General features: G+C 36.7%; 2 protein-coding genes across 15 annotated transcripts in view; both read left to right on the forward strand.

The window, feature by feature from the left end:
• The first annotated feature begins 402 nt into the window (after positions 1-402).
• smfn (small fragment nuclease) lies at positions 403-8,498 on the forward strand. The gene is made up of 7 exons (XM_058789010.1): positions 403-715; positions 1,201-1,284; positions 1,624-1,701; positions 1,809-1,920; positions 7,507-7,615; positions 7,785-7,838; positions 7,995-8,498. The coding sequence occupies exons 1-7, from the start codon at positions 485-487 to the stop codon at positions 8,110-8,112; spliced, it is 786 nt and encodes a 261-aa protein (XP_058644993.1). The 5' UTR covers positions 403-484; the 3' UTR covers positions 8,113-8,498.
• Positions 8,499-8,573: 75 nt separating this feature from the next.
• Positions 8,574-14,825, forward strand: part of LOC131548060 (CXADR-like membrane protein) — a 95,789-nt gene continuing 89,537 nt past the window's right edge. For 5 of the 14 annotated variants that reach the window (XM_058788994.1, XM_058789009.1, XM_058789005.1 and 2 more), the window contains exons 1-5: positions 8,574-9,213; positions 11,638-11,812; positions 12,634-12,783; positions 13,010-13,971; positions 14,107-14,234. The gene's annotated coding sequence lies outside the window, so the exon portion shown is untranslated. The remainder of the gene's footprint in view (positions 9,214-11,637; positions 11,813-12,633; positions 12,784-13,009; positions 13,972-14,106; positions 14,235-14,825) is intronic. The other 9 variants (XM_058788998.1, XM_058789003.1, XM_058789000.1 and 6 more) reach the window with 9 other exon arrangements.

The following is a 14,825-nucleotide window of genomic DNA, read 5'->3' on the forward strand; positions in this document are numbered from 1 at the left end:
ATTTATTTAAAGACCTGAAAGAATAAAAAACACATTACTACCAGGTTACTACTTTATGTATTTATACACATACATATTATAATTTATACAAGATGTAAACAAATATATTCACCTTCTTTTTGAACGCTTCTGTGAATAGGCAAGACTTCCGGTTCATCAACCGCTGCAGGGAAATAGCGAGAAGAATAACAAAGTGCAATAAACGGTAAAACTGTTTGCAGTACGAACTACTGTGTTCATAATTAAGATAATATATCAATTTAATATAGTAAGACACAACAGTTTGCAATATAAAGCCGCAAAACGAGATGTTTTGTACAGCTAAAAATAGCTGGAAGCTTGCACATCAATGGCCACGCCCTCGGGTCTTTGAACTAAAGCGCGCATTCTGTTGTTTCCATGGAATTCACGTGCCGCTGACCTGCCTTCACTGTTGCGCCGCGCTGCCTGGTATTTACGACACTTTCGTTCGGAAGACGGCAATATGCGGGCACACATGTGGAGTGCGGCGTGTATTTCTGCATTCAGAGTCCTGACTCGAGTTTGTGTGTCATCGCAGCGGGTTAAAGCATCCCTACCGGTGTTTACAGCCCACAACTTCTCTCTCTTCAGTCCATGTACCTTTGTGCTCGCCAAAGGTTTGATGTCAAGACGACCTCACAGCAGGAAGATGTCACAGTCCTTGGCGCAGCGGATGGTCTGGGTAGATCTGGAGGTAAACAGCAGCAGATAAACACAATAAACAAGACAAGATATCGTTTATAAGTCGCTTTTTAAAGTCATAATCAGGATTTTTTTTTATTCAACGAAACGTTAGGCCTACATGACTAAACACGCCTGTATGGTCGAGTTTGACAGGTTTTATGCTGGATGCTTAATGCATTTGCATGGGTTTTTATGTAAAAGATTCAAAATAAACGATCTGCTTATATAGCAAGTCCAGCACAATATGTGCATGTCAAAACGTCTTTGCACAAGATTCAGAATGGTCACTGCAGCTGATGACCAGCTGACATGCTTGTTTACTAGTTTTTGCACATAGTGTTTGGTTTTGGTTCTGGTTCCACCCTACGCAGGAATTTTGTATCCAGGAACTCTTTACAGATAAATATCGGCTGAACTCCTCACAGTGATTGTGCAGTTATAGGATTGACAAGTTTTCAGTGTTGAATATTAATGCCACTGTACTTCCTGTTTCAGATGACAGGGCTGAATATAGAGAAGGACCAGATTATTGAGATGGCTTGCATCGTTACAGATTCTGATCTGAACGTCATTGCAGAGGTGTGTTTTTTTTTTTTTCATTGCATAAAGCAAAAACAGCATAAGTCCTATGCAGTCGGAATTAGAGTTAGTTTTAAGGGTGATCTACATACTAGTGTACACATAAATTGACATAATTGGCTTTTTAGTTAAGTTTATTTATAAAACACATTTAAAACAACAAATACTGTACCAAAGTAGAGCTGATCAATTATGTTAGCTTAATTTCTATCATGTCTGTTTCTATGTATATTGTGCTATATGTATATATGACCTCTCCCAAATACCCCCTGCGTGTAATGTCATATATAAAAATAATGCTTTAAAGCTAGAAAATTGTTGGTTGGTTGTTATTGTTAGGGGCCAAATCTGATTATCAACCAACCAGACGAGCTGCTCGATGGCATGTCAGACTGGTGCAAAGATCATCATGGGAAGGTGAGTAGTACAGATTGATGCACTTGCTGAGTGTTTCCTGTTTGTGTGAATGAGCCTGTCTGTGCTTGATGTGTGTTGTGTGATTGTGTTTCTGTTTGATGTGCCAGTCAGGGTTGACTCAGGCTGTCAAGGACAGTCACATTACTCTCCAGCAGGCGGAGTATGAATTCCTGTCTTTCATCCGACAGCACACGCCACCTGGACAGTGTCCTCTCGCAGGTAACCAACCACATGAGCTGCTGTTTTTTTCTTTTGCATGTTGCAGGTGTAAAATATTATGGAAGCTTATTTCTGCCTTGCAATTAAAAAAAATAAATAAATAAAAAGGTAATGTGACTTTGGTCTCACAATTCTGACTTTTTCCTCATAAATGCAAGTTTACATCTTAAGGCAGATTGATGTGTCATTCAGTTACTTTTTCATATAGCTAATTACATGGTGAATGAGAGAGTTTCTCTGTCGGTCATTTATTTTGTGTGCCATATATATATTTGCATATAATAATTATTACATAATATGACTTTCAAAAGCTGAAGTGATACAGTTATATATTTGTTAGAATATGCATAACTCAATATTTTAACTAATTGCAAAAGCTGAATAATCAGTCAATGTCTACTGATTTATCAGTGAAATAATCGACGATTAGTCGATTAATCGTTCTAATAATTTTTTTTAGATTAATCGATTATCAAAATAATCATTTGTTGCAGCCCTACACCTCAGTATTGTAGTACATTATAAAACATTATACTACGGGGCCGTTGAATGCTTGAATCTGATTGGCTGACGAACATTCTGAGGTGTGCAATTATTTTCAGGGAAACGCACTGCGAACGTAGTTCCAGGCAGCTCTTGACCGCATTACATGACCATATCACTTCGCCAAATGATTTCTGTTATTTCAAAGGTCTTACAACAGCAAAATAACCAAGATCCACAACGACACTGGCCAAATACATAAATATAGTAAACAATATGATAAAAACGACATCATATCCATGTTTTTGCCACAAAATTGCGCTTTATTATGTACGGAAAGCACATACTCTATCTCTCCTGCTCTCTCTCCCTCACAGCCGCACATATATAAGTTACAGTTTACACACACACTAACATACATCGCGCTAATGTTGTTAGCGCTACTCTGAAGATTTTATCAGTAAACAACTTAAAAACTACATGATTTCTCACAAGCGAGGTAACAACAACGGCGCGGTTCGTGAACAAAAGGAACTAAGTTTCACTATAACTAGAGACATTGCTGCCGAACACTATTGAGAGATGTACATAGGTAATTTTTTTTTCTCTCTCTCTCATAACTTAGTTATTAACTGCATTAATCTGTTGTCAACTAGAGGTCGACCGATAGTGGATTTTACCGATACCGATAGCTAGGTTGGACCACACTGGCCCGATACCGATTAATCAACCGATAGTTTTCAAAATGGATACTGAAAGAGAGCTAGTGCTTTACTATTTTTAAAAAAGCAGCAACAGTACTGAACCATACTTTGTAAATGACTAAAAATATTAATATTATTTACTATATTGATCATTGAAGTTATTTCATAGTTTGCTAATGTTAAAAGAAGAAACTTTAAAATTTAAAAATGTAGCCTATTAGTAGCTAATAGTGAATGCTGAAATGAACACACTCTGACAAGGAACAATACTTCTACAGTTTTCATTAATGCTACGACTGGACTCTTATTGTTAAGTGTTACCATTTAATTTCAACAGTCATGCTTAAATATGGTCATTTTTAAATATCTACACAAGGCCATAGCATTACAATTACATGCATATGGATATTGTATGTGTATTCACACACTTTATTTGCTTCTATTTTTTAACACTTGATAATTATCTAATCCAAAAAAAAAAAAAAAAAAAGTTAGTCACACACCGGGCAAAAGCGCAGCGCTGCGTCTAGGAAAACTCAGAGGTATCACACACACATACACCAGACGCTTTGCGTTCAAATCAAGTGGCGGTCTAAAACAATTTATTTAATCACCAAACGGACATAAGTTTGCTTCAAGAATGAACAATGTGGCATAAATGAGTTTGAAGTTCCATGTTTAAAAAAAAAACAGAGCAAGCGGAAAGAGAACGCGCGATCTGTATTACAGCTCTCTATATGAAGCATACAGACTTTATTAGAGCCACAGAAAGACAAACGTTTTGCTGAAAAATGCACAATACATAATTTATAGCCTAGGGTGAAGTCATTATGTACATTCACAACGATTTGGGACAAATATAATGTAATTTAATAGAAAACTATGTGAATGGCGCTCTGTTCCGCGGCAGGCTTTTCTGTCGGCTGTATTTAAATGCGAGTCTGGAGTTTCCCGCTCTGTGCAGCTCGCAGTGTCACGTGTCAAAATAAACAAAACGTACTGTCAGTGATTTCCGCCTCTAGAGGCCGCTCTCGTTCTGTATAATGCCAGCGGTTTTCGGTGCTGATTAATCGGCAAAACCGATGAATCGGTCGACCTCTATTATCAACGGCTCAAGCCTCCGTTACTAGGTTTAAAATGACGTTTTGGAATTAGCAACAGAGGCATTGAATGAAATGCAGAAGAAATAATCCTACTCACAATAGCGATTTAAGTAGAAATACTGGACGAATGCCTTGAAATATATCATCTGATTGATGTCTTGAGGTGTGGCAACCGTAGTATAAGCGGAATAATTGACTTCAGTCCGTTGAATTATTAGAAAAATAATGCATACCCGAGGTGTAACGGCCACTCCGCTTCGCGTCATGACCGCATCACCACCTCGGGTGTGCATTATTTTTTAATCCAACGGCCCGTCGTCAATTATTCCTTACGTACGCAATAATAACGTAATGTGTAAATTCTAATTTTAATTCTAATTATTAAATGGATGCCACCTCATTGGGTCAATAAAGCCCTCCCTACCAGATACTTTATTTTCAACTTTCTGATTATTTCCTTCATTTTTTATTTATTTTTATTTATTTTTTTAAATAAATGCCTTTCCGATGCGATATGAGACTTCAAAAGGTTCGGCAAAAGGTGGGTTCGAACTTGGGTCGATCGCATCAAAAAGCACGCGCCTTACCATCTACGCCACTGAAACTGATTATCTTTTTTCAGTGTTGACTGTTCCAATCACACGTTGGTGGGCGGAGTTAGTGAAAGCCTCAGCCAACAAGGCGGGCTATTTGCACTTGGTATAAATAGACACTCCGTAAAACAACCAGGACTCTTCCTAGAGCTGGCCTCCTGGCCAAACTGAGCAATTGATGGAGAAGGGCTTTGGTTAGAGTGGTGACCAAGAACCTTATGGTCACTCTAGTTGAGCTCCATGATCATATGTGGAGATAGGAGAAATCTACAGATGGACAAACATCACTGCAACACTCTACTGATCCGGTCATGGCAGTGTGGCCAAACTCAATCCTCTTCTTAGTGAAGACACATGAAAAAACACATGGAATTTGCAAAACAGCACCTAAAGGACCCTCAGACTCTGAGAAACAAGATTCTCTGGTATGATGAACCTCAATTTCAAGCATCATGTTTGAAGGAAACCAGCTCTGCTAATCACCTGCAGAGTACCATCCCAAAAGTAAAGTGTGGTGGTAGCGGTCTCATGCTGTGTGGCTGTTTTTCAGTGGCAGGGACTGAGGGACTCGTCAGAGTAGAAGAAGCTCAATGTACCAAAATATAGAGATGACCTTAATGAAAACCCAGTCCATAGCATTCAGAACCTCCGACTGGGCAGAAGGTTCACCTGCCAACAGGATAATGACCCACAACAAGAGTGGCTTATAGACAACTGTGAATGTCCTTGAGTGGCCCAGCCAGAGCCTGGGCTTGAAGCCAATCAAATATTTCTGGAGAAACTTGAAAATGTCTGCCAGCCCCATCCAATCTGACAGAGCTTGAGAGGTGAAGAATGGCAGATAATTGCCAAATGCTGATGTGAAAAGCTTGTCACATCATACCCAAAAAGATCAGAGGCTGTAAAGGTGCTTCAGCTAAGTATTGAGTTAAGGGTATGAATACTTATGCAATGTACTTATTTCAGGTTTTTGCTAAAATCATTTAAGTAAATTTTTTTTTCCTCATTAATGTACACACAGCACCCCATATTGACAGAAAAACACAGAATTGTTGACATTTTTGCAGATTTATTAAAAAAGAAAAACTGAAATATCACATGGTCCTAAGTATTCAGACCCTTTGCTCAGTATTTAGTAGAAGCACCCTTTTGATCTGATACAGCCATGAGTCTTTTTGGGAAAGATGCAACAAGTTTTTCACACCTGGATTTGGGGATCCTCTGCCATTTCTCCTTGCAGATCCTCTCCAGTTCTGTCAGGTTGGATGGTAAACGTTGGTGGACAGCCATTTTTAGGTCTCTCCAGAGATGCTCAATTGGGTTTAAGTCAGGGCTCTGACTGGGCCATTCAAGAACAGTCACGGAGTTGTTGTGAAGCCACTCATCAGACCAGAGAATCTTATTCAGGTGTTTTTTAAGCAAACTCCATGCGGCCTTTCATGTGTCTTGCACTCAGGAGAGGCTTCCGTCGGGCCACTCTGCCATAAAGCCCCGACTGGTGGAGGGCTGCAGTGATGGTTGACTTTCTACAACTTTCTCCCATCTCCCGACTGCATCTCTGGAGCTCAGCCACAGTGATCTTTGGGTTCTTCTTTACCTCTCTCACCAAGGCTCTTCTCCCCCGATAGCTCAGTTTGGCCGGACGGCCAGCTCTAGGAAGGGTTCTGGTCGTCCCAAACGTCTTCCATTTAAGGATTATGGAGGCCACGGTGCTCTTAGGAACCTTAAGTGCAGCAGAAATTTTTTTTGTAACCTTGGCCAGATCTGTGCCTTGCCACAATTCTGTCTCTGAGCTCTTCAGGCAGTTCCTTTGACCTCATGATTCTCATTTGCTCTGACATGCACTGTGAGCTGTAAGGTCTTGTATAGACAGGTGTGTGGCTTTCCTAATCAAGTCCAATCAGTATAATCAAACACAGCTGGACTCAAATGAAGGTGTAGAACCATCTCAGGATGATCAGAAGAAATGGACAGCACTTAAATATACGTTAAATATACGAGTTAAATATACGAGTGTCACAGCAAAGGGTCTGAATACTTAGGACCATGTGATATTTCAGTTTTTCTTTTTTAATAAATCTGCAAAAATTCTGTGTTTTTCTGTCAATATGGGGTGCTGTGTGTACATTTAATGAGGGAAAAAAATGAACTTAAATGATTTTAGCAAATGGCTGCAATATAACAAAGAGTGAAAAATTTAAGGGGGTCTGAATACTTGGCATACCCACTATGTATGTATGTGTGTGTGTGTGTGTATATATATATATATATATATATATTTATTATTATTATTGTTTTTTTTAAGAAGTTGTGACATTTCTGTTTTTGCTTTGTCATTATAGTATGGAGTATAGATTGATGTGGGGGAAAAAAGTGATTTAAAGCAGTTTAACATAAGGCAGCAACATAAAATGTGAAAAAATGAATACTTTTTATAGGCACTATACATCTCCCAATTCAGACTTTGTTTTTCAGAATTGCAAGCTATAAACTCGCATTTGTGACTTTGCCTCTTCAGACCTTTTCTTATTCTTTATTTCTTATAGTTCTTATAGTACATCTTAGACTAATTTTTTACCTCTCACAATTTGAACTCTATTCTGAAGTTCTGGGAAAAAGTCTGAATTGTGATAAATGAACTCAGAATTGAAAGAAAAAATAGCTTCCTTATGTCTCAGAGTTTATGTGGTATTTTATCCACAGGGAACTCTGTTCATGCCGATAAGAAGTTTCTGGATAAGTTCATGCCGCAGTTCATGCGACATCTGCACTATCGCATCATAGACGTGAGCACCATTAAAGAGCTGTCCAGGTATTTTCCCCATTTAGGTTTAATCAGATGACTGAACGACCACTGTTGCCACATTAATGCATGCAGACGTGCTTCAGCATGAACTAGAGAGACTATTTACAAAAGTACAGGAAGTAGGTGGTGATGTCAAAATACTTTCTCTTTTTTTTTTTTCCATTCTCTTGCTTAGACGATGGTATCCAGAGGAGTACAGTCTCGCACCGCAGAAAAAATCATCACACAGGTCTGTGTACATCACACAAGTGTTTCACAGCTGTATTATTGACTGCCACGTTTAGCATAGCAAAAGATCCTTTGATGTACTCCTAAAATATTTAAGCATAAAGAAGAGCTGTTTTGTCTAATCTGAGAATAACGTTGTGTCTGTTTGAATTTTCAGAGCGCTGGAAGACATCCAGGAGAGCATAAAAGAGCTGAAGTTTTACAGAGTGAATGTTTTCAAAGTGAAGGAGAAGAGAAAAATAGTCCAAAATGGTGATAAGACATCTGTGATCTAATCTCCAAGCTGATCTGGAGTGGTTTTAGGATCTTGTGCCGAATTCTCAAATTTGGATGAAAGCCTGTGTGAATACTTGAGAGAATGAGAGAGCAAAGCTTCATGTTGATGTCCCCATTGTTTGTTTCCTGTTTTATTTAGTTACTCTGCAAATAGCCTAGTTTAAAAAGAGAGAGAAATCCAACAAGTTCAAAACTATGCAAATAACTCATTGTTTTGAACAAGTTCCTTTTTATCCCTTGTGTTCCACTTTAGAAATCTGATTTGTTACTGGATCATGTCAGTGTGTAGTAATGAAACAAAAGTTTGATTGTGTAAGTTCTTCAGTCTGAGAGTGTTTTCATAACACCCCTTGTTTTTTTTAAATAAAAATCATTTGTTGCTGTTTTTGGAGGGTATTTGATGTGGTTTTGCTGAAAATTTGTTGCTGACTTGTAACTACGGTAACCTCAATCATACGGCAGATGGCAGTATACAGTCAGGTAATATCAGGAGCACCGGTGATTTAATGGGGTTGTCGAGTGAAAATATCAAGTTTTTTTACACTTTATATTCAGGTTCAATATTTACGTAAAAGAATATTAAATGGGGAAAATACGGGAGGGTATATTATTATCTGGAATTAAATGGAAAAGTTGGCTGAATGCTACATATCAACTAGCATATTAGTACTATATCCCCATATGTTGATAAATTAGTATTCTGTTCCGAACCAAGCTTTTTATGGCAGTTGGACGGACTGGAGGAATTAGTGACGTCACCCGACACGGGAAGTTGTTTGAGGCGTCATCTGTAGAATAATGTGCGTTTGTGAATCGTGTGCAAACAGATGTGTTTTAAGAAAGCAAGTAGGTCTAAACTGCTCAGTGATTCAAGTTTTTGTTGTGATAGAGTTTGATAGTTTTCTAATCTAGTCATTTTGGACTTGACTTTATCAATTATTTGCTCAACTAGTTAAACAAAACATGATGGATGTCATTGCCTCTTCAACTCTCTGTCGAGATTGGTAAATGTTGCTCTCAAAAGTCACTTAGTGTTTTACGCTGTTAATGTGGACGGGACTGCAGGGACTTCAAATCCTGCTTGACTGGAGCAGTCCAAGGTAACATGAGCACTCTGTCTGTCACTGCTGCCACTGGAGGATCACAGGTTTGATTCTACAAGGGAAACTTTAAATAGAAAGACACTGAGCCAATGCATAAACCATGTACTGTAGCTACTCTCATCTCTCCCCCTCAGAATCTTTCTCCCAGAGGAGGAAGAATATCCTCATTAGTGTTCAGGACAGACAGCTTATACCTGGACATCTCTGTGTCACTGTGTTTGCTCTGGTCTGATCAAATGATTTAGAAACGTTTAAGCCTAGTTTCACAGACAAGGTTTAAGCCAAGTCCCAGACTAAAATGTAAATCTAAGATGTTTTAATTAAAAGAAACTTGCACTGATTGATCTTAAAACGTGTCAGTGCTTTTGTTTTGTCTCAATATACACCATTAATGTTTTTTTCTAAGGCACTTTTATAAAAAATTACTTAAATGTCCTAATTGAACTATGACCTAATCCTGGTTTAGTCTAAACTCTGTCTGTGAAATTAGGCCTTTATCATTAACAGATGCTTTTATCCAAAGCAACTCACAAATTAAGAAACATTGCAAGCAATTTCTCATGAGACTCAACGATATTTGTAGTACACAATACTAATTTTCAAGTGTAAGATGAAGTAGTTGAATGTGTATTATATGGAGCGCCCAGAGCTGGGTAGATTACTTACAAATTGTAATCCGTTACTGATTCCAGATTACATGACAAAAATTGTAGTTAGTAACGTAATCCGTTACATTACACATTTAAGGTAACATAATCAGACTACTTTTGGATTACTTTTAGATTACTTTTGATTTAACTCATCACATCGATTTAAATAGCATTATCTTGTACAATAATGATGTAAAAAATGCAAAGTGTAAGAAAACTTGTTCCATTTACAACATGAAGTGCATTAATCATTATATTACATCAAGGTTTCCCAAACTAGGGTTCATAAAGTAACTGCAGGGTGGTTGTGAGTTTAATGAAAAGCTGACAATTAATTAAATCATAAAAAAATTTAAATGAAAATAAATAATTTTAAAACAAACTCCCTTTTGAGGAAAGTCTCTTCACTCAGCTGCCATATTTGCAATGTCTCCGGGCAGCTCGTACAAGACCTTAATGAATGGGGGAATCCTGAAATCTCAAAAACTGTTTGTTGAACTTACAATTAAATTATTTATGTCAAATCAACAACAAAAATCTGAAATTAATTGCCCCATGAATGTTGTTTCTTATGCTAAATAGTGTTTAAAAGCTTATTTTTCAGGCTAGACCAGCCAATGCGCATGCGGAGTCATAACGTGCTAATACTGCGCATGTGCATTGACTCTAGTCAGGTTTCTATGGGAAATTTGGCTCTTTCATTTAGAAAGTGGGACTATTCCTCCATATTGCGCGTTGCAGTTTCTCCCATTCATAAGGATAGGAGTAAATAAAACACTTACTAAAAAAATATATTTTTATTTAAATATGTGATCATTAATCAGCATCAAAGAAACTGTGAACATGCAGATGTGATATTTGATTATTGAAATATATATATTTTTTATATCTCAGGGGTACTCAAAGCAAATATATTTGGTGAATAAGGTTTAGATGACAAAAAGTTTTGGAATGCCTGCATTGTAACTAAGAAATAATGTGAATATGTGCGTTTTAATTAGTTATAATTAATAATACATGGTTAAAAAAACCTACAGAGTAACAATTCAAATAAAAATGAATGTGTTCATCAGTAGTTGATGCAATATTGATTCCCTTCTTAAACCTGAAATGATTTTTGTAAATCCAGTGGACAAATTCTTTCACTACCTAACTAATAATGACTGATCTTTGTGTGAATGTCCACAAAACTGGACTATATATATACATATATAATATGTATATAATCGGTAGGCTATTTTAGAAAGGAAAATTTAAAAGATGAAAAAGAGAAATTAGGTAGAAACGATGAATTATGAATAATTTATTGCTATTGTGTGAATAATATGTAATCGTGTAATCCATAAAAAAGTAACTGTAGTCTGATTACGAGTATTTTAAAATGTAACTTACTCTAATTACAAGTACTTAATTTATGGAAACTGATTACATGTAATCAGTTACTGCCCAGCTCTGGGAGCGCCTTTGTTTATGGTTGTGGATTTGGTAGGTGTATTCAGCAGGTTCTTTAAAGTTCTGATGATCTCAGCAGATCAGGTAACGACTGATAACTAATTTCACCTCAGAGGAATGTAGAAAGTAAAGGTTCTGAAGCCAAAAAAAAAAAAAAAAATTTTTACATTTCCACAAAATGCTTTTTATTATTTGGAAAACCAGCTACTTGTCCTCTTAAAAACCCAGAACTCAATAACCTACAATGCAACATTAACAATTAACAACAGAGCTCTTTGCTGCACCTAATGTAAAGTAAAAAAACAACCTTTATTTTTAGGAGTTTACAATCTCAGACATGGTAAATGTCAACTGCAGAAGAAAGAGGTTCAATCTTTCTTGGGTCTGCCCAAGGTATCGCTGCTTCATCCTGCAGGTACACCGAGGCCACCCAGAATCCACTGGACTGGACCATTCTGAAGAGCCAAGACTTCAGCCAGCTTTTTCCAGTCTAGGTAGATGCTTTTTCTAAAGTGCACGTTTGTTCATAATGCAACATATTTGTTTTATAAAATCATCTAACCTGTTTAGTGTGTAGAAGATTGTAGTTAAAGTAATATATAATGAAATGTGTGATTATTAGTCATTGTTTCTTCTGAAATGGCTTCGTATACTCAGGTGCACTGCTAGACATTTCTGTAATTTCTGCAGTTATTTACTGTATATCACCCAGTATAATACTGCAAATTCCCTTTACAGTAAATAACTGCAATACCCTTTGCATCATGGGAATTTTCTGTGACGTTAGAGACCCCCCATACAGCTGTCTAGAGTTATAATACAATTAATTCTATATAAAAATAATAAACTCTAATGAAATCTATATTAAAATGAATGAATTACAGTAGTATACTGATGAATTGGATTTGTTTTACAGTAAAACAGTACAGTTTGCAACTGTAAATCAAATACAGTTTGCTACTGTAAATCTTAATAACAGTAAGTTACTGTAAAAAACCTTTGAAATGTCTAACAGTGTGGGTATGTGTTCAGGCCACGTTGGGTTGCAGCTCTGATTATTTCTGAATGGCCCAGCATATGGGGGATTTCCTGAGGGTGCCTGATGACTCAAATTAAGAGAGATAATTAAGACTTTTGGAGTGAATGAATGCGGTGAATCAGCTTCTCATACAACAGAGTAACACAACACACCAAGCAGAAAGTGGATTCTCTAGATTGAAAAGATAGTTTTCCAACCAGTAAAAACTGTAATTTATCTATTTATGCACTTCTTAATTGCTTACTCTTGTATTTCTGCTATTTGCATCCGTTCAAGGGCAGAAACAAGAAAGTCTGGATCGTGACGATGGAACAGATCAATCCATCGTGAATTCATAACCCTGAACCAACAGGAGCTCACATAATTACTGACGAAGCCTTGTAATTTATCACTTTTATTCTGACAGGCTCCTTACACTCATTAAAGGTTCATTAAATTTATGCTCTGAAAAATAGCTCACATTTACGCTAATTTAATTACCTGCCAATTATCAGCACTTGAATTGAGTTTGTTTTAGGTAGACCATAATATCACTGAATGCTCTTAGCGTTGATATTTATATATTTGAAATATCCAAAAATAATACAGCTCGTGCCTTCATAGCTGTAAGTGCAAACTTTTGTGTTATTTGTTTATTTTTCATTATTTGCAGTGAGACATTTTACATCTCCTGAAGCCCTGACACAGATGAGATACGGATCAGATCGGCTTTGATCAGAGCTCTAAATCAAAGGTGAACTCTGAACATGAATCTCACAGACGTTTGTGACACATGTCAGGTGAGATAGAGTGTGTTTTTATAACTTTCAACAATGTAAGTATAAACATTTCACCTGCACGTATGGGGAAAAAAATCCACATTTCAGACTTGATTAGGATGAAATGCTTTAAATCTGTATTTGTTGTACAAATGACGCAAAGAAGAGCGAGTTTCACATAGTTTTGAGCTAAATCTCACACATTCATAGGCCCACATAGGACATTTTTGCATGCTAACATGTTACTTTGTGCTCCAGATGTATAAGTAAAATAAGATCTGTGGATATTTAAGTTACAAAATAACGTCTACAAGTACCACAAAAAGAGTTTATGTGCTTGATAAATGTAATAATCATTTTATAGTCTTTATACAGCAACTTTTTAGCATAAAGTGCTTGTTTCATGTTATTTAAAAAAAAAGAGTAGCCGGCATATAGTAGGCTACATACCATGCTGTATTCATTCAGTAAGTAGTCAGTTAGTGTTCCATTCCGAATGTAGCTGAACGTAAGTAATCATAATTTGAGCTGTTGTTTGGCAGTATATATGGGATGACATTTAGCTGGAAAATGAGTCTTAAGCACCATGAATTTCTGCATCAATCATTTGTCGTTGTAAACTCAATCCAGTGGAAGCATGCTAGCGTTAAAGCATTTAGCTCTATTATGCTGTCAGTCAGTGCTGATGTCAGCATTGTTCTCCAGTCCTGCCTGCCAGTCCAGACCTTTATGAGGAGAGTTTATCCAGCGGAGCCGCACAGGCCAAAGTGACAGACGCCACTCAGATCCTTCCACCCACAGACCTGCAACACCGACTGACAGAAATGTTCTGTTCTTGACAATATAGGCACATATTGTAAGTATTAGCTGTTGTTTTATAAATGTAAACAATTTATCAATTATGTGTGTGGTGAAATGACATTTAGACATATTGAGTGTGCAAATATATATTATTTGGCAATAAACATTTATTTCCAAATTTTATCTACAGGAAGGGCTTTGATGCAAACATCTGTCACTTGGCACAAATCTGTTCACAATACTCAAAACCTTCCTTTGAAATATGACCTGAAATTTCATCATTGCAGTTGATTTAAGGTGAAGCTTCATAAATAACAGGTAGGTTCTGAGTGAAAAAATAGAAGAAAAAGGAGGTGGGGGGAAAAACAGGAGCGCCGCAAAAATCAAAACTGCGAGAGCCTGAGGGAATTGTCCTTTAATGAAAGGAAAAATAGGCCATGTTACATGTTAAGTGAGAATGGGATTAGATGTGCAGAGAACAAGAGAAGTTGAAAGGAACAGGCCATGTGGTTATTCAAGGTTTTTCTGTTTGGAAACTTTTGCAGAAGACTGACAAAGCACATTCAAACCACAAAATTCAGATTTATACTTTTGGGCCATTTTAAATGGCATTGTAATGAAGTGAACCAGGTCAGAAAATGATACGTCTGTTAAATCAGCTGTATTCAGCAGTGTCTATTTGGATGTTTTCTTAGCAGAATAGAATAGAAGTTAACTGAAAATAAAATATAAAAAACTTAAACTTGTTTTATTTCAGCAACATTCTCATTTTCATTTAGTACATCTTACTGTACTAAAACTGAAAGAAAAATAGATATATTTAAAAAATAATAATGACAAATCACAAAATTACAAAAACTTTAACTAAAATGAAAATAAAAACAGAAGATACAAATATAATAAAATTAA

This window comes from Onychostoma macrolepis, chromosome 10 (assembly GCF_012432095.1).
Source record: "Onychostoma macrolepis isolate SWU-2019 chromosome 10, ASM1243209v1, whole genome shotgun sequence".
NCBI classification, from domain to species: domain Eukaryota; kingdom Metazoa; phylum Chordata; class Actinopteri; order Cypriniformes; family Cyprinidae; genus Onychostoma; species Onychostoma macrolepis.

Excerpts from the sequence above, each read along its gene's own strand:
- smfn (XM_058789010.1), top strand. The coding sequence starts at position 485 with ATGCGGGCACACATGTGGAGTGCGGCGTGTATTTCTGCATTCAGAGTC. Across the intron at positions 1,285-1,623 it reads ATCTGAACGTCATTGCAGAG|GGGCCAAATCTGATTATCAA; the intron begins GTGTGTTTTTTT and ends TGTTATTGTTAG. Across the intron at positions 1,702-1,808 it reads GCAAAGATCATCATGGGAAG|TCAGGGTTGACTCAGGCTGT; the intron begins GTGAGTAGTACA and ends TTGATGTGCCAG.